At 41.1% G+C, this 24,903-nt stretch overlaps 1 protein-coding gene across 3 annotated transcripts in view; it reads left to right on the top strand.

Moving 5' to 3' along the window:
* Positions 1 to 24,903, top strand: part of RDX (radixin) — a 133,958-nt gene that overhangs the window by 55,860 nt on the left and 53,195 nt on the right. For 2 of the 3 annotated variants that reach the window (XM_073339195.1, XM_073339184.1), the window contains exons 2-3: positions 2,766 to 2,841; positions 23,859 to 23,942. In XM_073339195.1, the coding sequence (XP_073195296.1) occupies positions 2,830 to 2,841; positions 23,859 to 23,942 (96 nt within the window). In that variant the 5' untranslated portion in view covers positions 2,766 to 2,829. Of the gene's footprint in view, positions 1 to 2,765; positions 2,842 to 18,325; positions 18,371 to 23,858; positions 23,943 to 24,903 lie in introns of those variants that run through there. The other variant, XM_073339173.1, reaches the window with a different exon arrangement.

Genomic DNA, 24,903 nt, shown 5'->3' with positions numbered 1-24,903 from the left:
CCAGGAGCGCTCCAGCCGTGGAGTCAGGGTGCTCTACGTGCCTTGCCAGTGTAGACGCATTGTGAGTTTGGGCGCACGGGGCTGCTTTAATTGCTCTAACTCACAGGTGTAGCCATGACCTTCGATCATGTGAATCTGAGAAATGAATACAATCCACAAGCAATTATTTTTTGCCCCCGTCTTCTGCCCTTTGTTTTCTTGCTCCCGTTTCTGATCTGTCTAGGACCTCCATAAATTATTTCTTCATGGTGTTTGCAACTCCACTCGGTCAGCGTGGGGTGAGGAAGTAATTTTCCTTCAGGTCAGACTGGCGGAGATCCTGGGTTTTTTGTCTTCCTCTGGAGCATGGGGCACAGGTCACTTTCTGGTTTGAAGTAGAATAAATGGAGGATTCTTTTTAACGTGAAGTCTTTAAATCAAGATTTGAGGACTTCAGTAGCTCAACCAGAGGTTATGGGCATGCTACAGTTGGGGATTGGTCTTGTTTTGAGCAGGGTGTTGGACTAGATGACCTCCTGAGGTCCCTTCCAACCCTGATGTTCTGTGATACAGGAGTGTGTAGGTCAGGTTCTGTGGTCTGCAATGTTCAGGAGGTCAGACTAGTCAATGGTTCTCAACCAGCAGCCTGGTCAACACACGTGCGGCCCATATGACATCCTCAGGGCCATACAAATAGTGTATATATACTGTGTGGATGTGGCCCACAGGACACACACAACTGCATATGTGGCCCACAGTGGTAAATAGGTTGAGAACCGCTGGACTAGATGATCATGATGGTCCCTGGTAGCCTTAAAGTCTATGAACTCTTCTCTGTGATTTTCAGTAATGTGCGGTTGATATTCCAGCAGTACCACGTTAGAAGCGTTCCTTAGCTTAAAATGAAATAACTTTGTTTTATCATTACCAGAACTATCTAAAATTATTCAAATGAAAAATGGGTCTTTTTCCTTTGAAAACGAAAACTTGTATGAAAAAATTGTTTTTATTAATTTTCTTGGGGTTTTATGAAATCTGGAAAAACTTTCATTTTGAGTTTGTCCCTCCTCCTTCCCAACCATCCTGTTGCTGGAACCCTGCACCTCCCTATACTAGAGTTAAGGGGGACTGGAAATAAAGGGGGTTGTCTCCCTATGTAGCAGATGTTAGGACCCCCAAGTCACCTTCTGGATTCCTGAGGGCATGCCTCCACCTAAATTCACTTACAATTCCTGTTTATCAGGGAGCTCTATCTTTTCTGTAATGAGTATCTGCATTGGACATGTGACAAGCCTGCTACCTTCTGAATTGCAACATCTTAATCTAACCTCCTTACCTACTTCACTGGGTCCATGACCTGCTGTAGAGAAGGCAAAAACCGCAACCCTCCTCAACCAGTTTGGGAGTGAGGGAAATATTCTTTCCCAGCCTCTCCCCCCCCCCCCCCCAAGGTGACTAGCGCAAACCCACAGCAGATCATAAAACCTGGTTCTACTCTGCTCCCATGTGTGGGAGGGAGAGCTGCTGATCAGTGTTTGAGAGAGAGTTCCTTTTGGTGCACATGGTGGGTCAGTGTCCCTCCCTGGTCCAGCCATGTCCTGTTCCACTCCACTCTGGTAAGTCCATCGCATTTCTGTCTCCCTTGTACCCCAGAAGTAGTAGGTACCTTTAAAGGAACCTTGTCCTCTTTTTTTTTTTTTTTTTTTCCTCCTGCTGCCCAGGCAAGTCACTGTATTCAGTTCTGGTGAGCACATTCTTAGTCACTTTTCAGAGTACGACTGCACTGAAAATGAATGTTGTTTTTGTGGATGATGCCTTACTCCCTGGCAACCTGTACAAAACGGTCATAGCAACGACTAACTTTAACAAATGATGCTATATCCAAAGGGGAGAAGGTGACTAGATAATAATGCTATCTGATCTAATGCTATAATGCAGGCAAGTTTCTTGTGGTACAGAAGAATTACATTTAAATTCTAGAACACAGTAAAAGTAAATGTTTTTGCAGTTATGTCTATATGAGAGTGAAAAGCTTTTTTGTTTTGTTTTTTTTAAGCAAGTGGCACTATTCATTACTTTGATGCTTTGAAGTAAAATTCAGAGAGCAGATTTTGCTTGCTCTGCATTATTTCACTCTTTACCTCAACTTATGTACATTTCGTTTTGTTTGGAAAAAGGGAGTCCCTGAATTAGTGCACCTGATTGGTTAAAAAATTAACAGGGTACTCCTCCTTAAATAAATTTTAAAAGGATATCTTAATTTTAAAGATCCTGTTTGGCTCTCTTCATGTTTGCGTACTGCTAAAGCTTGATTAGGATGAACAAATTAAATTATAGCGTAGGAATTCAGTGTGCAAATTTTGGTGGCCCAGGTATACTTAACTCTTATGCAGCACTCTTCAACTTTAAAGAAATTTTTAAATAGTGGCTAATCTTTAGAATCCTTAGTATTAAAAAGTCTGTGATATCAAAGTTGTTAAAGGAGTGCTAAAGCATTTTAGATCACAGTTGTCTCTTTATTCATTTAAAGTGCAGCTGCAGAAAACTAATAAAATGAATCTAATTTGCTTGCACTCTGCTCTTTTAGTTCTGGTAAAGGGACATTGCTGCTTTTACCAGATGTCCCAATTGCTTTTATGCAACCATGGAGTGAAGTGTGTTTTGGGCAGGTAGGCTACTTATTTGTTTACCTCGTTTGGAATTTGTACTATTTGCTATGATGTACATGAACTCTACTATGATTAATTGCAAAACAACTGTACTATATTTGTCTTTGTCTTTAACAGAAGGGGACAATATAATTTGCAGAAGATTTTTGACTGAACAAGATATTCAAGGAAGGAGAGAAAAATGCCAAAACCAGTAAGTGGATGCCTCCTTGCTCTTCTAAAATTTGACATAATAGCCATAACGCTTCCTGGACTAGGAGTACTTGTGGCACCTTAGAGACTAACAAATTTATCTGGGCATAAGATTTCGTGGGCTAAAACCCACTTCATTGGATGCTTGCGGTGGAAAATACAGTAGGAAGATACATACACAGAGAACCTTGGCCAAACCGGACGGTCTCTACGCAAAAGAATAAATGGACACAAATCATATGTCAAGAATTATAACATTCAAAAACCAGTCTGAGAACACTTCAACCTCCCTGGTCACTCAATTACAGACCTAAAAGTTGCAATTCTTCAACAAAAAAACTTCAAAAACAGACTCCAACCAGAGACTGCTGAATTGGAATTAATTTGCAAACTGGATACAATTAACTTAGGCTTGATTAGAGACTGGGAGTGGATGGGTCATTACACAAAGTAAAAACTATTTCCCCATGCTAATTTTTTCCCCTACTGTTACTCACACCTTCTTGTCAACTGTTCGAAATGGGCCATCCTGATTATCCATACAAAAGTTATTTTTCTCCTGCTGCTAATAGCTCACCTTAATTGATCACTCTCATTATAGTGTGTATGGCAACACCCATTTTTTTCATGTTCTCTGTGTGTGTGTGTGTGTGTATATATATCTTTCTACTGTATTTTCCACCGCATGCATTCAATGAAGTGGGTTTTAGCCTATGAAATTTGTTAGCCCAAATAAATTGGTTAGTCTCTAAGGTGCCACAAGTCCTCCTTGTTCTTTTTGCTGATACAGACTAACACAGCTACCACTCTAAAACCTGCTCCCTGGACTGTGATCTTGTCAGATCTCATAAGCTAATAATCAAGGTTGGGTCTATTTAATACTTGTATATGGGCAAGCGTCCAAGATAGAAAATCTAGGTACTTCAAAAAGTGGTGATTAGCATTTAATTTTGGGAGGCCCTACTCTCTGACAATACTGAACTAACATTGCAGCACTGTGTTAGGGGGAATTGTGCTTCTGGAGTTTCTATATTTCAGGTGAAACATAATGGTGAAAAGTGGCTGCAGAGATGCACTTCATGCATCTGATTCATTGCCTGTTTAAGTCAGTGGAAGTACTTCCACTGTCTTAATGTGTATTGGATTGACCCTGTGTGGGGGCTTGCAGGGAAAGACTTGCTTAGCTGAGCAGTGATAACAGTCCCTATGGTCGGGGGTGGGGGGAGTGATGAGTAACAATGTAATGAAACTTATGTGTCAATTTAGAATGCCATGGCCTCCACTGCACCATGAGACTGGCCTGGATGTCTTTTGGCTTGATTCCTTGGTGGAAATAACTTGGATCTTATTTGTGGTTTGGGACTGTAAATGCGAGAGGAAGACAAAGCACACACTTTTCATAGTCTGATTAGCGCCTCATTTGCATTGAGGCCAGGTCTCATCCATGTTCCTGCTGAGATGAGGGACACAAACTGGTTAACCCTTAAACTTCTGCTTCCAGAAAGGTTCCAATATTATTTGAAGAGAATATTATTGGGAGAATATTACTAAGCCACTGAATCACTCTGCCAGAGCTTTAGTAGGACCGTAAGACTCTCCTCTACCATCCATAAAATGGCTTCTAGTTGTCCCTTCATCCTCCAAGTTTCATTGACATGGAATGGCCTGTTTGCTTATTCTCTGTATTTAATGGGAGCTTGAATGCTATTTCTGCCTTGTACTCAGCCACTGGAATAAATAATTTTGGTAATACCTAGCCCTTATGTATCTCTGTTGTTCAGTAGCTCTATAAGAAATTTTGCTGTTGGTTCAGACTTGTCAGTATAAGGAGATTGTTTTCTTTTATGGCTACACCCTTTCCATTGGAAGCTGTGTGTTAAATGTAGGAAAATGCCACAACACACGGACTTGTGACCCAGTGAGGCTTGATTCTCTTAATAGGGCTTTCAGTAGAGCTTCCCAACTGGGTGGTGGGGGTTTTACTGGTCCTTTAAGACTGAGGAGGGAAGTCTCTGGGGCCATCCTACTGCATTACAGGGATTTTTATTTAAACCCAGATCCATGGAACAACTAAAGCAACTGGGAGGAAAGTGGCTTGAGGAGAACACAGGCTGCTACCTCTGTCTGGGGCCTGAGACCAGAACCTTGAAGTTTGGGTGAGCAAGGCTCCCTTTTACCTTGGCTAGCCAGAGAGAATCCTGGGCAGTATAGTCCCAGGGCTGCTGGGAAGAAGGGAGGAAGTAGGCTAGAAACTGCTTTCTTCCCTCATAGCTGAGACTGGAGGGAGTTAGAAGTGCTGGCACTCTCTCTCGGAGACCAGGAAAATTTGAATACCAGATCTCAGAGAAGAATCTGGACTCCTGTTAGGGAGGGGTGCAATTGTTTTATGGGAACTTTTATACAAAACTTCTCAATTTATTGTCTTGGCCTTTGCCAGCTGACCTCTGGGGAGAATGTGAAATCCATGGAGGAATACCAAGTGAAATAAACACATTAGGGAAGGGAGTTACAGTAACTCCTCGCTTAACGTTGTAGTTATGTTCCTGAAAAATGCTACTTTAGGTGAAATGATGTTAAGTGAATCCAGTTTCCCCATAAGAATTAATGTAAATTGGGGAGGGTTAGGCTCCATGGAAATTTTTTTTGCAAGACAAAAGACTATATATATAAGCAATGATGATTGGGAAGCTTGGTTAAGATGGTCAAGTCAGGGTGGAAGAGGGTGGGATATCTTCCAGGGAATGGCTTACTGCTAGATGATGAACTAGCCCTCGGCTGAGCCTTCAAGGATTAACACGTTGTTAATGTAGCCTCATGCTCTACAAGGCAGCACGGATGGGGGGAGGGGAGACAGCATGGCAGAGAGAGACAGACACACCGAGTATGTGGGAGAGAGACGCGCATTGCCCCTTAAAGTACGCTGACCCCACTCTAAGTACACTGCCTTTTTAAGTAGACCAGCAAGTTGAGACAGCAGCTGCTGCCAGCAAGCTCCCTCCTTTGTGAGCCCTGTCGTGTTCCCCCCCTCCCCCCCACTCTGTAGAGATGGGGTAAAGGAATGGGGAGAGGGGAACGCCCTGATATTAGCACCCCTCTTCCCCCACCCCCTTGCACGGCAAGCAGGAGGCTCCCAGGATCAGCTCCAAGGCAGAGGGCAGGAGCAGTATATGGCCGTGAGGGGAAGGACAACTGAACTGCCCGGCAGTTGATGGCCTGCTGGGTGGCTGCTGAACAGGGAACTTAGGGGGGCTGCAGGTCCACCCTGGTTCCAAGCCCCCACCAGCTCGCTCCAATGGGTTGCTCTTCCTGTAAGCAGTGGACATAACAGGCGGCTGCCAAACAACATTATAAGGGAGCATTGCACAACTTTAAACGAGCATGTTCTCCAATTGATCAGCAACGTAACAATGAAACAACATTAACTGGGATGACTTTAAGTGAGGAGTTACTGTACATGACTGTATTTTGGAGAAATCCACTGGCATTACCTTCTATAAATGCCATCAACTGCACCTACTGTTAATAAGTAATGCAGAATGCAGGACCACACTTTCACACAGCATTGAGCAGCATTATGAGACTTATACTATCTTCCCTCAGGCTTTTCACTGGCTGCTTTTGAAGTGGTGGATGGACTTCTTTTTAGTTGGTCCTTTTTTTTTTTTTTTTAAACGGCCTGATTGGCCTAAACAGTGGTTATGTTCAAGACTTGTCTTTATGAAAATATATACTGTGACATCTGCTTCCTTCTAGGAGTCCTACTGTTGTGCCTGGGGTTAGAATGTGATTTGTGTGTTTCCCTGTGGCCAGTCCTAAGCAGTGGAAGGACTCTCTCTCTCTCTCTCTCTGGGCATCTGCCTCATCTCATCTCTCAATTTAAAAACAGCCAACTAACAGCCAAATAACTCTTTTTTTCCCCAAGTTCATTGTGAATTAAATCCTTGTATGGACCTCTTTTTTTCATGTAATGGCTACTCTAACTTTTTATCTGTTCTGTATTTGTTGATTTTTAGTTGTAATGTATTTTAGACTTAACTCTAAGCTGTGACTGGTGCCTTAATTACTGTAGAGCAGGGATCTCAAAATCAAATCACCATGAGGGCCACATGAGGACTAGTACATTGGCCCTAGGGCTGCATCACTGACCCCTTTTAATACAAAGTTACAAAAGTCCCCCTCTGCCCCCGGCCCCACTCCCACTCCACCCCTTCCATGAGGCCCCACCTCTTCCCCACCCCCATTCCAACCCCTTCCTGAAAGTCTCTGCCCCCTCCCTGCCCCTATTCCAACCCCTTCCCCAAATCCCTGTCCTGGCTCCGCCTCCTCCCCTGAGCATGCCAAGGCCCCGCTCCTCCCCCCTCCCTCCTGGAAAGTCCTAAGCACCGCCAAACAGCTGTTTGGTGGTGGGAAGTGCTGGGAGGTAGGCGGAGAAGCGGGGATGTGGTGTGGTCAGGCGGGGGGTGAGGGGCGGGGGGGAAGTCAGTGCCTGTGGCGGGCCACAGGAAATAGCATGCGGGCAGCATGTTTGAGACCCCTGCTGTAGCGCATCTCATGGGTTGGCACTTAATGTTATAATGAGAGAGCACTTTGATAATACAATGCTATAGCTCTCTTTTTACCTGTATTACTATGACTGTTCTAGCTGTTGTCTTTTTTATAATGTCTTGGTTGGAATGTTAGTGGTCTAATATGTAGAATTCAGATGATCTAACAAATTCTTGTAAAGTGTGAGCCTGGGCAATATAACACATTCATTGATTTCCTTTTTTTAGGTGAACCTTCATACCAGTGTAGAATAAATTTTACCTTTTGATCTTGGAATCATCATGAAGCTCATATACATTGTTTCAACTTTGAAAGACTTAGTAGCAAAGACCTCTGCCAAACTGTGTTTGGCTTCAGTGTATTAGCCTGCTATAAAGAAGTATTTTATATTTCACTGCTACCTCTAACACAGCTGCAGATCACAGTGAAATCGAGAGAGGATCTCAGTTTCACTATTTGTGTTTAGATGGAAAATAGATCAAGTTGGCTGAAATGTTGAACACAGAATCCAGCTGGCAGTTTTGTATCACAGATGAATTTAATAACAAAACCTAGCTTCATAATTCTTAAGACTTTCTCAATACTAAGTCTCCTTCTGGGATCATGTTCATGCGACTGTGAATGAGATCTTTTGAGTGGTAATAGAAAGCCATTATTTAAAAGGTGGGAGTGTTTGATCACTTATACATTATTAGGCCAAATAGTTGGAATGAAAAATTGGAGTTAGGACTTTTAAAGATATTAAGATGATGAGTACTCTAGAAATATCTAGGATTGATAATTAATGTAGCATACTTTTTCCACTGAGGCTATATTTGGGATCCATTTAGGCTATTTCTCATAGGCTATTTATTTAGCATTGCCTGTACTCTTCTACACTCTCAACTCTATTGGGCATCATGGAATTTAGCTCCAGATCCAGTTTCCATTGTAATCTTCTAGTGATTTCAATGGGAGTTGCATCAGGCCCTTAACTCTGATCACAAAAGATAATTATTATCAATGGATGTATGACCATTGAAAGGTTTAGTTACCCCAACAGCCTGAAAGAGTAGAATATTTGTTTAATGTTTTTTCCAGCATGTTCTTCCCAAAAAACTGAATCAACATCATTTTTAACTGTATGCCATTTTCCCAGATCTTCACCTAAACTAGAAGCATTGAGACTAAAATTAGATATAGTTACATAACTGTTAATCATTTCATAGCCTAAGAAGATTAGGTTTAATTGACCGTAGCATTTACAGAGTAAGAGGGCTTCTACAATTTTTTTCCCCACCAGCTATTTTTGGTCAGACTTTGGAGTATGTGCAAAGCCCTAGAAGAGAGAGGATGACACTACATAGGACACCTAATGATGGTAAATAGTGTAGATGCAACAAAATAAAAATCTACGCTGGAAGGGAGTGTAATTTAGCATATCTTTTTTAGATCTTTTCAGGTATAGAATACCTGAAAAGCAGTAGACTTCAGATTGTAGAACAATGTTGACATCCTAACATTTTCTTAATTATCTTAAATTTTGAAAGATTATAGTGAATTTTAATAATTAGTATTTAAATTTGACGCTTGAATTGAATATACTGTAAGTTTACTTTTTTTGGCTATATAAGGTTTAGTTATATCACTTTCATAGGAAAACCTTTCACATTTACTTTCCTGTTATGTGGTAGGCCTTGTGACCTCAGGACCGCCCTGCAAGTGGCCCCTCACCTCAGGTTTCCTTTGTGAGTAACCTAAAGGACTCCACTTTAGGCTCTTACTTAAATATCACCCCTCCCGGGGTCCAATTTATTACAAAATATTGTGCAATAATCTCTAACAAGTCCCAACACATCATCCATATCCCCTCCGAACATACACTCCTTGCTGTCACCATACCCCAGTGTCTTCCATCACAGCAAGGTTCCTTATCTGTCCTCTTCCATCCATCTTCCAGGACAGCCATCCACAGTCCTTCCGCCTGGGGTTGCAACCCAGCTGTTCCCGGTGGGAACTCCCACTGCCTCTCTGCCAGGACGATTCTTACGAGGAAAGCATTCCTCAAACACCCCTTGGCCCTTCTCACTGTTCCTTGGGGTCCAATTCTCAAGCAAGGAGATGTCAGTGGATAAGCCCCTCCACTGCTGCTCCTTCCTTTTGCCTTCTCTGTCCCTGGGCTCTGGTGCTCCAGCATAGAGCCAGCAGGCATCTCCCTCTGCTCTCTGGCTTGGGGGACATCAGCCAGTAAAATCCCTTTTTCTGCTCTCCTGCCTTCAGCCTTCTCGCAGGAACCACTTTGTCTCTGGTAGTTCTTATCTCCTAGGGCCCTTCTTCTGACTGACTCCGTTTGCTCTGACTCCTGACTGACCGTTACTAGCCCCCAGGTGCTGCCCTGTCTGACTAATTGGTTCAGCTGGGAGCACCTGGACTGGAAAAGGAGAATTGAGACCAGTTCCATTTAACTGGCCAGCTACCCTGTTATGCGTAGCTAAATTACAATTCAAATAGATTTATTTGGCATTTATTTTCACAGTATAAATGGATATATAGGTGGCCAACAGAGGGTATGGTGTACACTGCAGTGTAAGCCAGGGGTTAGTGAGATTTGAGTCCACAAACCCTGGGTTTGCAAGCCCAGTGCTTTAAGCTTCCACACTGCATATTGACCATAGGTTTGGAATTTCTGGCCCAGGGCCTTTAGCCCAAGGCTTCGGCATCCACATTGCAGTACGCAGACTGAATCAAAGCAATTTATGTCAGGCTTCCTAGTGCCTTCCACAGCTGTGGTTGCTCTAGTCCCTGGTTCGTGGTGCAGTGTGGGAAAATTTGACTGTCCACCCTGCATGTTACAGGAGGTTATCAGAGTCTGGTAGGTTCTCAGCAGATCCTGCCGAGCTGTATTTTGGGTCTGCACACTCCCAGCAATTGGAGCAAGCAGCAGGGAGGAGTCACCATTTGAAGAGCTTCTTTTGCTTGCACTTTTACTCCAGCAAATGAGCAGAGCAGCCATGAGATGAAGCGGACATTCTTGCGGCAGTTTCTGACCTACTGAATGCACCTGTTGGAGGAGGAGGGAGATACAGGATACAGAAAAATGGAGCTGACTGATGCTGCTCATGACTCTTTTTGTGTAGCCTCTGATGCCACCTACATAGACCAGCACTTCTGGTGCAGGGCCACAAACACATAGTGGACCTGGGATGGCCAGCAGTGAATCCCAGACTTTCCCATGAAGAAAGCTACATTTCTGGAGCTTTGTGAGCAGCATGCCCCAACCCTCCGGCATTATATGACATTCATGAGGGCATCCCAAATGGCCAGAAGCAAGTTGCTGTAACCGTGTGTAAACTGGCTACCTCAAACATCTACAGGTCCGTTGCAAACTCGTTTGGCGCTGGAAAGTCAATCAAGGGTAAAATGGTTGTGGAGGTTTCTAAGGCAGTCAGGCATGTGATTTCCACAAAAGTGGTGGGCATAAACAATATTCCTGAAGTAACTGCTGGTTTTGAGGAATGGGGTTTCCAAATGTTACTGGGGCCATTGATAGGATTCATGCTCATAGTTTGCCCACTTCTTGCCCAAGAGTACATAAACTGCAAAGGGTACTACTCCTTTACTGTGTAGACCCTTGTGGACCACACAGGCAGATTTATGGACACCAACATGGGCTGCACTGGAAAAGTCCATGATGCCAAGGTTTTCTGATGATTGGGAGTCTACATTCATGGACAGGCTGGGACACTATTTCCACTAAATGATATTGTTATAAATGGAGATACTGTTCACACTGTTAACATGGGGGACCCTGCATGCTCCCTTTTGCCTTGGCTACTGACACACATACTGATCTCAGAAGGCCTGGCAAAAGAAGGTTCAATTAGGCTTTCAGCAGGTGCATAATGGTGATTGAATGTCCTGCTGGAGGGGATGGGTTGAGATTGCCTACAATGACATATGGCCCATCTGCAGCTGGTAGTAGCAAATATCCACAATAGCCAGAGATGGGAAAGTCTCTGAGCTACTACAGTTAATTCTTTTGCAGGTGTCTGACTGGTGGGTTTTGCCGACACGCTCAGGATCTAACCGAGCATCATATTTGGGATCAGAAAGGAGTTTTCCCCCAGGTCAGAGAGGCAGAGACCCTGGGTTTTTTCCCTCCTTCTGCAGCATGGGGCACAGGTCACTAAGCTGGTTTAAACTAGAGTAAATGGTGGATGGCCTTGAAGTCTGTAAATCATGATTTGAGGACTTCTGAACTCAGCCAGAGGTTATGGGTCTATCACAGGAGTGAGTCAATGAGATTCTGTGGCCTGTGATGTGCACAGAAAGTCAGACTCAGTTATCACAATGGTCCCTTCTTTCTGACCTTAAAGTCTGAGTCTGTGGTGCTGTTTACAGACCCGTTTGGATGCCTGTGTCATCAATGCCATTATTGTGGTTTGCTGTGCTCTTCATAATCTGTGAAGCCAAAGGTGAACCATTTGCCCCTGAATAGAGAGCTATGACAGTAATGGATTGCTGAACTTGTACACTCAGACAGAAAGTGCACCTGCCACAGCTAGGGCAGGATGCATCGGGGCAATATAAGTCAGGAATGCTCTTTACTCCTATATTATGGATTTTCATGGGCCAGTGAAATAGGGAGAATAGTACATTTGAGTGTGATTGGACAGTCCTTACAGTAAATGAGGTGCTATCACATCATGCAATGAAATGTTGGGGGAGGGGTAGATTGCTATGCGTTGTAATTATGAATGACATGAGTGCTTCTAAACTGGCAGGGACTGGATTTACGGGAGGATGTAGAGAAATATATTGAGAAATAGTGTTTGCATATAACTTCCCAGTTGTCTCTCATCATGTGTTTACCTTAATTATTTGAAGCATACATTACGTAATGTGATGCATTGATGGCAATAAAATTTCTTAGCAAAATAAAAACCTTCTTTTTGAACATATTTTAGAAAAGTACAATATTAAGTCATTGCCAGGTAGGTCAGGTGCCATTAGCACATGAAAACAATAGTAATAAACCAACACCAAAACCCTTAACAAAGTGCATGAAGAGGCCAAACAGTTTCATACAATAAACTCCCTTACTGTTGTGTCTCTCCTGGCCACCTGTTTGTGTTCCTTCCTATTTGGTGCCGCTTCCAGGGTTTGGAGTTGTTCACGAGGTGGAGCTTTGTCTGCACAGGAGTGGAAGCTTGCAGGGGAAGGGAGATCGGCATGGGGTTGGAGGACTGCATGGGCCAGATTTGCCATGTCCAGCTGCTGCTAAGTCCCAATTGCACAGGCAGCCCAATCATAGAATTGATCTGCAGGATATCGAACCATGGAGGGGACTCAGGACAGGTTCAGCAGGAGCCTGTAGTACTCTGGGGGCTATAGGCATTATCAGCATCTTGAACAGGTCTTTCTCCTGGGTTCCTCCCTGAGCTGATGTTCCTGCTCCAGAAACTGTGCTAGAAGCCTCTCCTCAAATGCTGAAACTCTGTCCTCTTGCTCTGCAGCCAGTGTCTTGCCTTCCACTTGCGCTGAGTTTTTCTTCCTCTGGTACTATACCTGCTTGTTGGCCCTGTCCAGAATTTCCACCATCATGGAAACACTTCTGCTTGGACCTGTCCATGACTGTTCTGCATTCCAGGGTCCTGCTGGAGTGGGCCCACTCTACCAAGGTTGAAGGACCAGCAGAGCTCAAAGGGACTAAAAGCAGAAATCAAACAGTACATTATTGTTTCAGTGCTTCACAATAGGTTCAGTGCCATCCACAGGCAAATGTGCCTTGTGGAATCTCAAGGCCAAAACATGATACTTTGTAAAATTGAGCTTCAGTATATTCTGAGAGGAATGCCTCAGCTCAGTTAATCACAGTGAAAATACTGCACAGTCAATGGCAAGTTAGCTTACAGTTTTTTTTAATTGCTGAGCTCCTTGAGAGGCATGGGGGGAGCTTACTACAGAAACCTTCTCTGTACTTTCAGACATTGTACTTTCTTGAGGACATTACAATCCCAGAGGTTCCAGAATGGCAAAGGGAAATTTTATTTCAAGCTGCTTATTTCAAACTATTATGTTTGCAGCTGTCGATGCCCGGGATTGGGTCAAAATTCATGGGGGAATCAACAGAATGCTGTGTTAGTGTTCACAAGAACAGAATTGTCAGACACATAGGTGAACATAATTTGTTGGGAAAGAGTGAACATGGTTTTTGTAAAGGGAAATCATGTCTCACCAATCTTTTAGAATTCTTTGAGGGGGTCAACAAGCATGTGGACAAGGAGGGTTCAGTAAATATAGTGTACTTAGATTTTCAGAAAGCCTTTGACAAGGTCCCTCACCAAAGGCTCTTAAGCAAAGTAAACTATCATGGGATAAGAGGAAGGTCCTCTCATGAATTGGTAACTGGTTAAAAATAGGAAAGAGGGTAGGAATAAATGGTCAGTTTTCAGAATGGAGAGACAGTGGTATTCCCCAGGGGTCTGTACGGGGACCAGTGCTGTTCAACATATTCATAAATGATCTGGAAAAAGGGGTAAACAGTGAGGTGGCAAAATTTGCAGATGATACAAAACTATTCAAGATAGTTAAGTCCAAAGTAGACTTTGAAGAGTTACAAACGGATCTCACAACACTGGGTGACTGCGCAACAAAATGGTAGATCAAATTCAATGTTGATAAATACAAAGAAATGCACATTGGAAAACATAATCCCAACTATCCATATAAAATTATGGGGTCTAAATTAGCTGTTAACCACTCAAGAAAGAGATCTTGAAGTCATTGTGGATAGTTCTCTGAAAACATCCACTCAATGTGTAGTGGCAATCAAAACAGCTAACAATGTTAGGAATAATTAAGAAAGAGCTAAGTAATAAGACAGAAAATATCCTATTGCCTCTATAAATCCAGGGTACACTCACATCTTGAATACTGTGTGCAGATGTGGTGCCCCATCACAAAAAAGATATATTAGAATTGGAAAAGGTACAGAAAAGGTCAACAAAAATCATGAGGGGTCTGGAACAGCTTCCATATGAGGAGAGATTAATAAGACTGGGACTTTTCATCTTGGAAAAGAAATGACTGAGGGGGGATATGATAGAGGTCTATAAAATCATGACTGGTGTGGAGAAAGTAAATAAGGAAGTGTTATTTACTCCTTCTTGTAACAGAAGAACTAGAGGTCACCAAATTAAATTAATAAGCAGTAGGTTTAAAACAAACAAAGGAAGTATTTCTTCACACAACGCACAGTCAACCTGTGGAACTCTTTACCAGAGGATGTTGTGAAGGTCAAGACTATAACCAGTTTCTAAAAAGAACTAGATAAATTCATGGAGGATAGGTCCATCAATGGCTGTTAGCCAGGATGGGCAGAGATGGTGTCCCTAGCCTCTGCTTGCCAGAAGCTGGGAATGAATCACTTGATGATTACCTGTTCTGTTCATTCCCTCTGGGACACCTGCATTGGCCACTGTCAGAAGACAAGATACTGGACAAGATGGACCTTTTGTCCAACTCAGTATGGCTGCTCTTATGTTAAGTCTCGGTGTCACAGGCTCAAGTTGCATCCGTACTACAAAATGATGGGAGTTTGGGTTGGAGCTCCGTGAGACTTGAGCCCTCAAACACTCCATGTGTGTGAGGTCAGGGGCTGGGCCTGAGTTAGAATTGTGTGTAGATGGAAAGGGGTTTGGGGCTTGAATCTGAGCATGGGTTTACATGCAGAGTAGACATACCCAGAGAGGACTGATTTATTTTTTAAAATGTGCACGCAGTGACTTTGTATAACCATAGTGTTGCTATTGTTGTTTACTGTGTCATGCTTTCCTTACCTTATTCTGTCAGCTTTTGTTACATCCACTTATGTGTTGTCTTTAGTTATATTGGTACAGAGACTGCCCCGGGTACTACTGTAATTCAGATAATTTAAAATGCACAATACAGTTTATAGGCAGTTGGCATTTGACCTAGAATGATGGAATGACTGGAAGAAACTATAACTTTTAATATGTCTAGCTTAATCATGATTTGTTATCTGGTTTATACAGTTATGATTGCATTTTCAATATTTAATTTTGCTTTGTAGTATTATATGCCAAACTTTGAGTCCTTGGAGACTTCAGTAAAATAAATTTTAAAGAATGCATGTTCGGAATTTCAGATGTTAATAGAGATGAGAATATACTGTCCCACCTGTGTGCCCTCATTTCTTGTCTCTCCTCCCTCTCCATCTTCTTTTTCAGTTGAATGTAATCAGTCCTGTTTTCGGACTAATGTACCTGACTTCCAAAACAAACAAGTGCATGAAGAAAGACATTATTAAATGAAGATACTAATAAATGCAAAGTAAAGCTGTTCAAAAGATTTCATTTTTTCATGTTTTTTTTCAAAGAAGGCAAATAGAAAATGGTCCAAAACATGTTTCAAAATTAGGTGTGGCACACAGTGGGATTTGGTCTACACACGGAACCTATATTGCTATTTTGACATCACTCAAGGGAAAATCCACACCACTGAGTGATGTAGTTATACTGACCTAACCCCCAGTGGAAGCAGCACTATGTCTCCTGTTGACATCTCTTGGCAAGATGGAGTATCTGCACCAATGGGAGAAGTTCTCCTATTTGGCCTAAGTAGTGTCTTCACTAAGTGCTGAAGTGGCACAGCTGTGTCGCTGCCATGCTGTAGGTGTAGAAAGCCCTAAGTTTACTGCTTTCTCTAGTTATATTAAAATTAACAGGTGAGATGAGCCCAGTGGTATTTACTGTATATCAGCAGGTCCATTATCTATTCCCCACACTTCCTGTGTTTTATGGCTTTTGCAAACTAGCTGTACTTATAAGTAAATCCTGATTATGCTAGATTACTGTGTTAGCATTTAGGGGAAAAAACGTTATTTTGTGCTTAGTTTATATGAGCAGAGCAGTGAGATACTGCAATTTAGGGCAGACAGGTAAGCCAAGCCTGTTAGGCTATTATTTTAAAGGCTAAGTGATAAGTGACAAAAGAACCATGACTTAACTTGAAAATAATTGTATTGCAATTATTTTTTGCTATTTTAAGATATACACAAGATTTTATGCTATGGGAAACTTCGGTGTGCATAGAAGTTTCATTGTTGATGGAAAAAAGAAAAGGAGTACGTGTGGCACCTTAGAGACTAACCAATTTATTTGAGCATGAGCTTTCGTGAGCCACAGCTCACTTCATCGGATGCATACCAGTATACTCCGATGAAGTGAGCTGTGGCTCACGAAAGCTCATGCTCAAATAAATTGGTTAGTCTCTAAGGTGCCACAAGTACTCCTTTTCTTTTTGCGAATACAGACTAACACGGCTGTTACTCTGAAACCTGTCGTTGATGGGTAATTATTGTCTAACGTTTATCAGGTGTTCTAAATTTATTTGTCCATTCATTGTTGCAATACATTGACAAAAAGCATTTTTTAGAAATAAAAAAGAAAACTGATAGGTGCTGGGTAAGAGAGAAGATACAGTGCTGAGGGACCTCTCCTTGTCAGAGCCCTGATTTATTTTTTTAAACTTAATTTCCTTCCCTGGCTGCCTCTCCACCTTAGCGTCTATCAAGTCCCGGAATTGGTAAATACCCCCTTTTCTCTCTCAGGACTGGTTTACACTAAGAATTTATATCAGTACAATATCTCTCAGGGGGTGTGAAAAATCCAGGGAGTTACAGACCAGTCATCTTAACTTCAATACCCAGTCAGCTTAACTTCATTACCAAATAATGAAGCAATGAATTTGCAAACACCTAGAAGGTAATAAGGTGATAAGTAACAGTCAGCATGGATTTGTCAAGAACAAATTGTGTCAAACCAACCTAATAGCTTTCTTTGACAGGGTAATAAGTCTTGTTGATAGGAGGGAAGCAGAAGATGTGGTATATCTTGACTTCAGTAAGGCTTTTGATATTGTCTCACATGATCTTCTCATAAACAGAATGGAGGAATACAGCCTAGATGAAGCTACTATAAGGAGGGTGCATAACTGGTTGGAAAACAGTTCCCAGAGAGTAGTATAAGTGATTCACAATCAAGCTGGAAGAGCATATCAAGTGCGGTCCCATAGGGGTCAGTTCTGTTCAATATCTTCGTCAGTGATTTAGATAATGGCATAGAGAGTACACTTACAAAGTTTGTGGACAATACCAAGCTGGGAGGGATTGCAAGTGCTTTGGAGGATAGGATGAAAATTCAAAATGATCTGGACAAATTGGAGAAATGGTCTGAAGTAAATAGGATGAAATTCAATAAGGACAAATGCAAAGTACTCCATTTAGGAAGGACAATCAGTTGCACACATACAGGGCTGGATTAAGACTTTTATAGGCCCTAAGCACTGAAAAGGTTATGGTGCCCCCACATATGTAATTCAAAATAAAAACAATACTACACTGTAAAATAAAATTTTATTTTTCGAAAGGACACAACTTGCATGTATGCTGAAATTAAAATAGCTTCTTTCTAGATTTTCTGATTGCAAAATTCTGGATAAGTTCATTGAAGCTAACTCAACGAAGCATGCCCGCTTTCATACACAATAGGGAAAGTGAATCAAGTCTGTCCTGACACACTGATGTTCTCTGAGGTTTTTTTTATTCTTTTCAGCTGAGAGAAAGAGCATTCTGCGGAGGAGTTAGTAATTATCAATGTTAAAAAAATACGTAGTGAGATCTCTACATTTGGAAATACACATTGTATTTCGTCTTTCAGTATTGTGTCATGAAGATCAATGTGACTGAATTTCATTTTTCCTGTTTCATTAAACTTTGCGCGCATATAACAGTGGAACTGCTGTACTTCTCCACAGAGATTCATGTTCAAGTCAACAGGGTATGAGTCAACTAGCTTTTGGGAACCTTGTGAATATTGTTAGTCAGATAAGTCCATATCGTTTAGAAAAGAAAATCTACTCGATACTTCTTTGTACACTTCACCTCTCTTCATATGAGCTTCAAGTGTATCAATTATAGCATAGTAAGTACATACGTGAAATTTGTCTCTAGGATTCAGTGCTGTTTCTGTTGCACTGCTGTCATTTGCTTGTTTTTTTCCTGATTCGCTTGCAGGATTGGGCTTCTTTGTGGTTAGTATCAAGCAAGATATCTTTTGATATGTCTTCAAATCATTCCTCAAAGTGTGTAAGTGGTCTGCACATGTTTTCAAATCCAATTCTTTTTCTTAGAGAGCTTGACTTGTGTGGTAAAAGTGTTGTAAAATTTCATTCCATATGGTCAACATGAATACAAACTCTAGTTCTTGCATCTTGTTTGCAATGTTTTCTGCCTCTCGTATAGTTTTTTCCTTTTGTGATTGGTCTTCAGCTATACTTTCTAATGCATCCACAATCTTTGAGTAGGACTCCAGAATTGCACTTGTTGCCACTGCACGTGCCTGCCAGCGAGTATTAGAAAGAGATTTCAACACACGATCGTTGCCCAAATATGTTTTAAGAACTGCCCATCGGTGTGTTGAGGCAGAGAAAAATGTATAAAGTAACTGGACTGTTGAGAAAAAACTTACTGCCACCAGACAACAATCAACAGCACTGCAGCCAACAAGATCGAGAGATTTCAGAGTAGCAGCTGTGTTAGTCTGTATTCGCAAAAAGAAAAGGAGTACTTGTGGCACCTTAGAGACTAACAAGTTTATTTGAGCATAAGCTTTCGTGAGCTACAGCTCACTTCATTGGATGCATTCAGTGGAAAATACAGATTGAGAGAGTGTGCAGCACATGGTATGAATATGGCATATTTGTTCTGTTCTAAAAGCTTCTTCTGCATTCCTTGATAACGCCCTGACATGTTGGCAGCGTTGTCATAAGAAAGAAGAAAAAAAAACGAATCAAGTACATATAACTCAGAAGAATATATCAATAATAAAACATAAGTTTATTGCAATACATGACAGGATCTGATGTCCTTGCATTATTTTGATCTACATTAGTAGGATGCCCCCCTGGTTTAGGTGGGGATAAGTAATAAAAAGAGAACAGAAAAATGGGGAAAGTGTGTAGTGGAGTGTAAGGAAGTCTAACAAAGTTCTGATTTTTCCCATGATGACTACTTTGATGCTTTTTTTTTTTTAAATTATCAAATTTTTTCCAAAAAAAATCTTGGTTTTTTGGGTGCCCCCTGCTTTGCTGGTGCCCTAAGCACGTGCTTAGTCTGCCTATTGGGTAATCCAGCTCTGCACACATACAAAATAGGAAATGACTGCCTAGGAAGGAGTACTGCGGAAAGGGATCTGGGGGCCATAGTGGATCACAAGTGAAATGTGAGTCAACATTGTAACACTGTTGCGCAAAAAAAAAAAAAAAAAAAAAAAAAGCAAACATCATCCTGGGATGTATTAGCAGGGGTATTGTAAGCAAGACATTCTACTATGTGCTGATTAGGCCTCAACTGGAGTACAGTGTCCAGTTCTGGGTGCCACATTTCGGGGAAGATGTGGAGAAATTGGAGAAAGTCCAGAGAAGAGCATCAAAAATGATTAAAGGTCTAGAAAACAAGACCTATGGGGGAAGATTGAAAATTTTTGGTTTGTTTATTCTGGAGAACAGAAGACTGAGGGGGAACATAAGTTTTCAAGTACGTAAAAAGTTGTTACAGGGAAGAGGGAGAAAACTTGTTGTTCTTAACCTTGGAGAATAGGATAAGAAGCAATGGGCTTAAATTGTAGCAAGCGTGGTTTAGGTTGGACATTAAGAAAAACTTCCTAACTATCAGGGTAATTAAGTACTGGAATAAGTTGCCTAGGAAGGTTGTGGAATCTCCATTATTGGGTATTTTTAAGAGCAGGTTAGACAAACACCTGTCAGGGATAGTCTAGATAATACTTAGTCCTTCCATGAGTGCAGGGGACTGGCCTAGATGATCTCTCGAGGTCCCTTCCAGTCCTACGATTCTATGATTCTACAAACCTAAAGAATTGCATTTTGTAGGTATACACCTGTAAAAGCTGTTATGTTTTTTTTTTTTTTTTAGCAATAGAATTATTTGGAAGGCATTCAAAGCAACCCAGCTGCCAGCAGGTTTAAAATAGAAAACATTTTAACAATGAACTCCTTTTCTTAGTCCTCTTCTTTTACTAAAAAAAAAAAAAAAAAAAAAATTATTTTAAGAAAGGGAACATGTTGAGTGGGAAGACATGAATCTCCTGTTAACAGAGGCAAGCACATAAATGTTAAATGTAGCTGGCTGATTCTTTTTCTTTGACTGTTGCTATAACAAAATAGCTGAAGACTATGTTGGTTAGTGTAATGTGTCTAAGGGTATGTCTACACTGCAGTTAGACACCTGTGACTGGCCCATGTTAGCTGACTTGGATTGACAGGGCTCAGGCTAAGATGATGTTGAATTGTGGTGTAGATGTTCGGGCTCAGGCTGCAGTCTGAGTTCTGTGACCCTCCCATCTCGCAGGATTCTAGTGCCTGGGCACCTGCCCAAGCCCAAACATCTACACCACAGTTAAACAGCTCCTTAGCCCAAGCCCCATGAGCCCAACTCAGCTACCACAGGCCAGCTACAGGTGTCTAATTGCAGTGTAGATATACCCTAATTGACCTAGTACTGCTAATATGTGTGTTTGTATCTCTCCCAGTTGTACGTGTCAGATACTGTTTCAACACACCTCCCGTATCTGGACCTCTATCAATCAGAAACTTTATCTGAATTGGAAAACTTGCTCTTGTACAAATAGAAGATGCAAGTTAGATGTTCAGTTTGTACATTTTCCCCTTTTTTTAATGTCCCTTTGATTGTTTATATCTTGTAGATGATGCACGCTGTTGACTAATGACTTCTTGATTTGTGTCAGGTGGTTGTCACAACAGAGGATTTCTGTATACAGATCAGTACTGTTACTCCAGAGAGCTTCTAGAATCATTTTAGAAAACTGATCACTTAACAGTATAACATACTGCATTTTATGATGTTTTTGTGACACTTTTTGTTTGGTAATAATGGTGGTGTTTCATATTAAATGTCAGTGTATTTGTTATGTGCTAAAATCTGATCCAGCTTTATTCCTTCTGAGTCCAACTGATAAAAGGTCTATTAACTTAAATTGTTAGGTAGACTTCTTAGTATTTAATTTGAAAAATAAAGCAGTTTAGGAAAGATTTAAATTTTAACTTAAAATTGATGAATGTGTCCTGCTGAGAGTTCAGCAGCCTTTTTTTTTTTTTAACGGATTTGTTCACTTTTACTTTTAACCTCCATCCAGAAGAAGGAAATTTTTTTAAGCCAATCAAAAATCCACTCCACTGGTTCTGAATTTACAATAAAAACTCTTTTCTCCAAAATCCTCTTCACTCCCTCTAATCTATCACTGTTGACAAAAAAACACCATAGAATCATAGAATATCAGGGTTGGACGGGACCTCAGGAGGTCATTTAGTCCAACCCCCTGCTCAAAGCAGGACCAATCCCCAATTTTTGCCCCAGATCCCTAAATGGCCCCCTCAAGGATTGAGCACACAACCCTGGGTTTAGCAGGCCAGTGCTCAAACCACTGAGATATGCGCTCCCTCCCCACCTTTTCACCCAAGCCTATAACCTAGAGGTCATCTGTGCTTCCTCCCTTTCTCTCTTGCCTCACACATCCAGGCTGTGTCCAGATTTTCTTCCTGCATGTCATTTAAGATTTGTCTGTACAGAAAAGAAAGAAATGGCCTGGATGAGAGTTTTTTGTCCATTATTTGCTCTCCTGATTATGGTAACCTCCTTCATGGCACCCACATCTCTCTTCCAAATAAATCAAAACGCAGCTGCTAAGATAACTTTCCCTTGTTCATCACTGTAACCATGTCAGCCCCCCTTGGAATCCTTTTATTGGTTCCAGCACTTTCCCTTAGTCAAGCTCAAACGACTTGTCTTCAGCTTCATGTCTCTTCACGACTCCTACCCCTTACTACTTGTCCAGCTTTCTCTTACTGCATTTCACCCACCCCCCCTGACTCTTCCAGTCTACCAACAATGCCTTGACTGCTGCCCATCTGTCAGTGTTTATAAAACAAATGTGTAGGTGTGTTCTTCCATACTATACTTCATGCATAGAACTATATTCCTGAGCTCCATAAGACTACTGTCTCCTTCAGATTCTTCCTGTAGACCCAACTATACTTTAGTATGTGTTTAGGAAATTTAGCCAATTAATGATGGTGTCTGGTGAGATAGAGGGCCAAGAGGGACAGCTAGCGCATTGTTTTACCTGCTCCTCTTTCCTCACCATTCATATATTGTCTTAAATTTTACTCAGGGTAGGATCCTTGTCTTTGTATGATTTTGTACAGCACCTAGCCCAATGGAACCCCTATCCTGGTTGCGGCCTATGGGCACTACTGCAGTACAGATGTTAAACAATGATATATTAGGTTACCAGGACATGACTTATTTCCTTCTCAGAGTACTCCATCTAGTGGCAAAACTAGAGTAATGTGTCATGGAAGTGGGTTTATATAGGAATTAGCGGAGTGGTAGGATTTCTATTCCAGGAGCTCATCGAAAAAATTGTAAATTTTGTGAAGGACAGGGAAACTTTTATGCCTTAAGTATGGTAAAACACACAATCAGAAATAATTCTGCTTCGTCTGCTATTTATAGCAAAATATAGTTGATCTCTCAAACTGTTTAAGCTTTTTCAGGTTTTAATTTTATTTCTTTTTCTTTTAATATCCACTATTTTTCCAAACCCATACTTGGTTTTATTTCTTACAAGTTACATCATTTAACACCTGTAATTCAGAACTGCTACTTCTTTTAGATATAGTTTTTAATACTAGAAGAAATATAGGGTTTTTTCATAGTGCGTGTAAGTGCTTCTAGAAGATGTCAGATAAATAAATGAGTGGTGTTAGTCTCTAGGCAAGTATAATATGAATAGTGGTGGTGCCAGGTTCTGCACACTGCTGTGCTAATTCTAGGAACAGGACCAGTTCTTGGAGTGAGACGGCAGTACTGTCTCTGTACCCATTCAGTCCTTGGCCTCTCTCATCCCAACTGCGGGTGTATCAGTACAAGATATATTTAATACAGGCTGCCAACTCACCTAATGTAGGCCACCAAACATCCATCAAATGGTGCTATTTGACTGCTAACATCCCGAACAAACTGAAATGGTGACCAGTAGCTGACTGGCTCCATATTCTCTTTCTAGTTACTTTAGCTGTGCAGTTGCATAATTTTTAAACTTTGTTATACCCTTTGATTTTCAAATCCTGACTTAAATCTTACACCATACATAGTTTAACACTGAATGAATGTAAATCTTTTTTTATACTGTAGGTTCACTTTTGGCCATTTGTATATCTGCTATGTCTTATGTACAAGTAAGATGAAAGTGATATTTGCAATATGGTAAATGACTCCAATATAGTAACATTTTTTCTTATAAACTTGTCATTAGTTGTATGAAAGCATTGTACAACACATACTGTCTAAGAATTTTGTTTTCTTCTCCATAGATCAATGTAAGAGTTACCACAATGGATGCAGAGTTGGAGTTTGCCATCCAACCCAACACAACTGGCAAACAGCTCTTTGACCAGGTAACCCTTTATGATATGTAATAATCATGGCTAAAATGGATAACATTATAGTGTTATAGATTTCTGTTCATGCTTTCCAATTAATATCTTATATTGATCTAAGCCATACTAATAATCCGCTTGAGCCACCTCTCCTCAATTTAGAAGGAAAGCATTAAATACAAGGACAACTTTCCAAGAGTGGATAAGCAGCCAGGCTTCAGTTGAATTACGTATATCAAACCATCTTGAAATTAATACTATGTTTTATAGATATTCTCAATCATATACTCAAAGAATACAGGAATTACTAAGTGTATTCATTGTATGTTTATATAACTTTAAATATCCTTTAATAATAAATCTAAGATAGAAAATGTAACATTGAAAAATAACTAGACTGCCTTCCTTTCTATCGAAGTAAGGAAGCAGGAGTATGACACAATTCTTTTGAGGAATGGAATCTAATTAGCCACTTTTAAATAAAAATGATTGCATGCTTTCTTTTCTTTTCCCTCCTCCGACAACCAAGACAGCTCAAAAAGTGGTATGTCTTTATTCACAAAGCAGCAAGTAGGTTAAAGACTGTCATTTATGGTAGGTGTATAAGCAAGCACCTTCCTTTCCCTCCTAATCTATTGGGTTTTTTTACTTATGTTTTTGCCTACTTGTACTGGAATTTGTGGAGTCATACTTCAACCTTCATGCTCTCTTTTTCTTCCAGTTCACGAATAGAGAATCAGGGAAACAAGACTTCTAGAAAAAAGAAAAAATGGAATTAAAAAGTGATTTAAAACGGTCTCTTCAATAGTTCACAAGTGTTTCGGGGCAGAAAAGTTTTGGGGACAGGGCAGTCATCTGGCCTCCTCCCCAAGATGTATGGGTGAGTTGCCAACAAGAACTCAACAAGTAAAAATTGTGCCATCTTCTGGTATGCGAAGGCAGCTGCGACTTCTCTTCTGCCAATCTCTGCTACCTCTTG

This window comes from Lepidochelys kempii, chromosome 1 (genome assembly GCF_965140265.1).
Source record: "Lepidochelys kempii isolate rLepKem1 chromosome 1, rLepKem1.hap2, whole genome shotgun sequence".
NCBI classification, from domain to species: Eukaryota; Metazoa; Chordata; order Testudines; family Cheloniidae; genus Lepidochelys; species Lepidochelys kempii.
The sequence above is the reverse complement of the archived record's forward strand: the minus strand, read 5'-3'. Positions and strand labels throughout refer to the sequence as shown.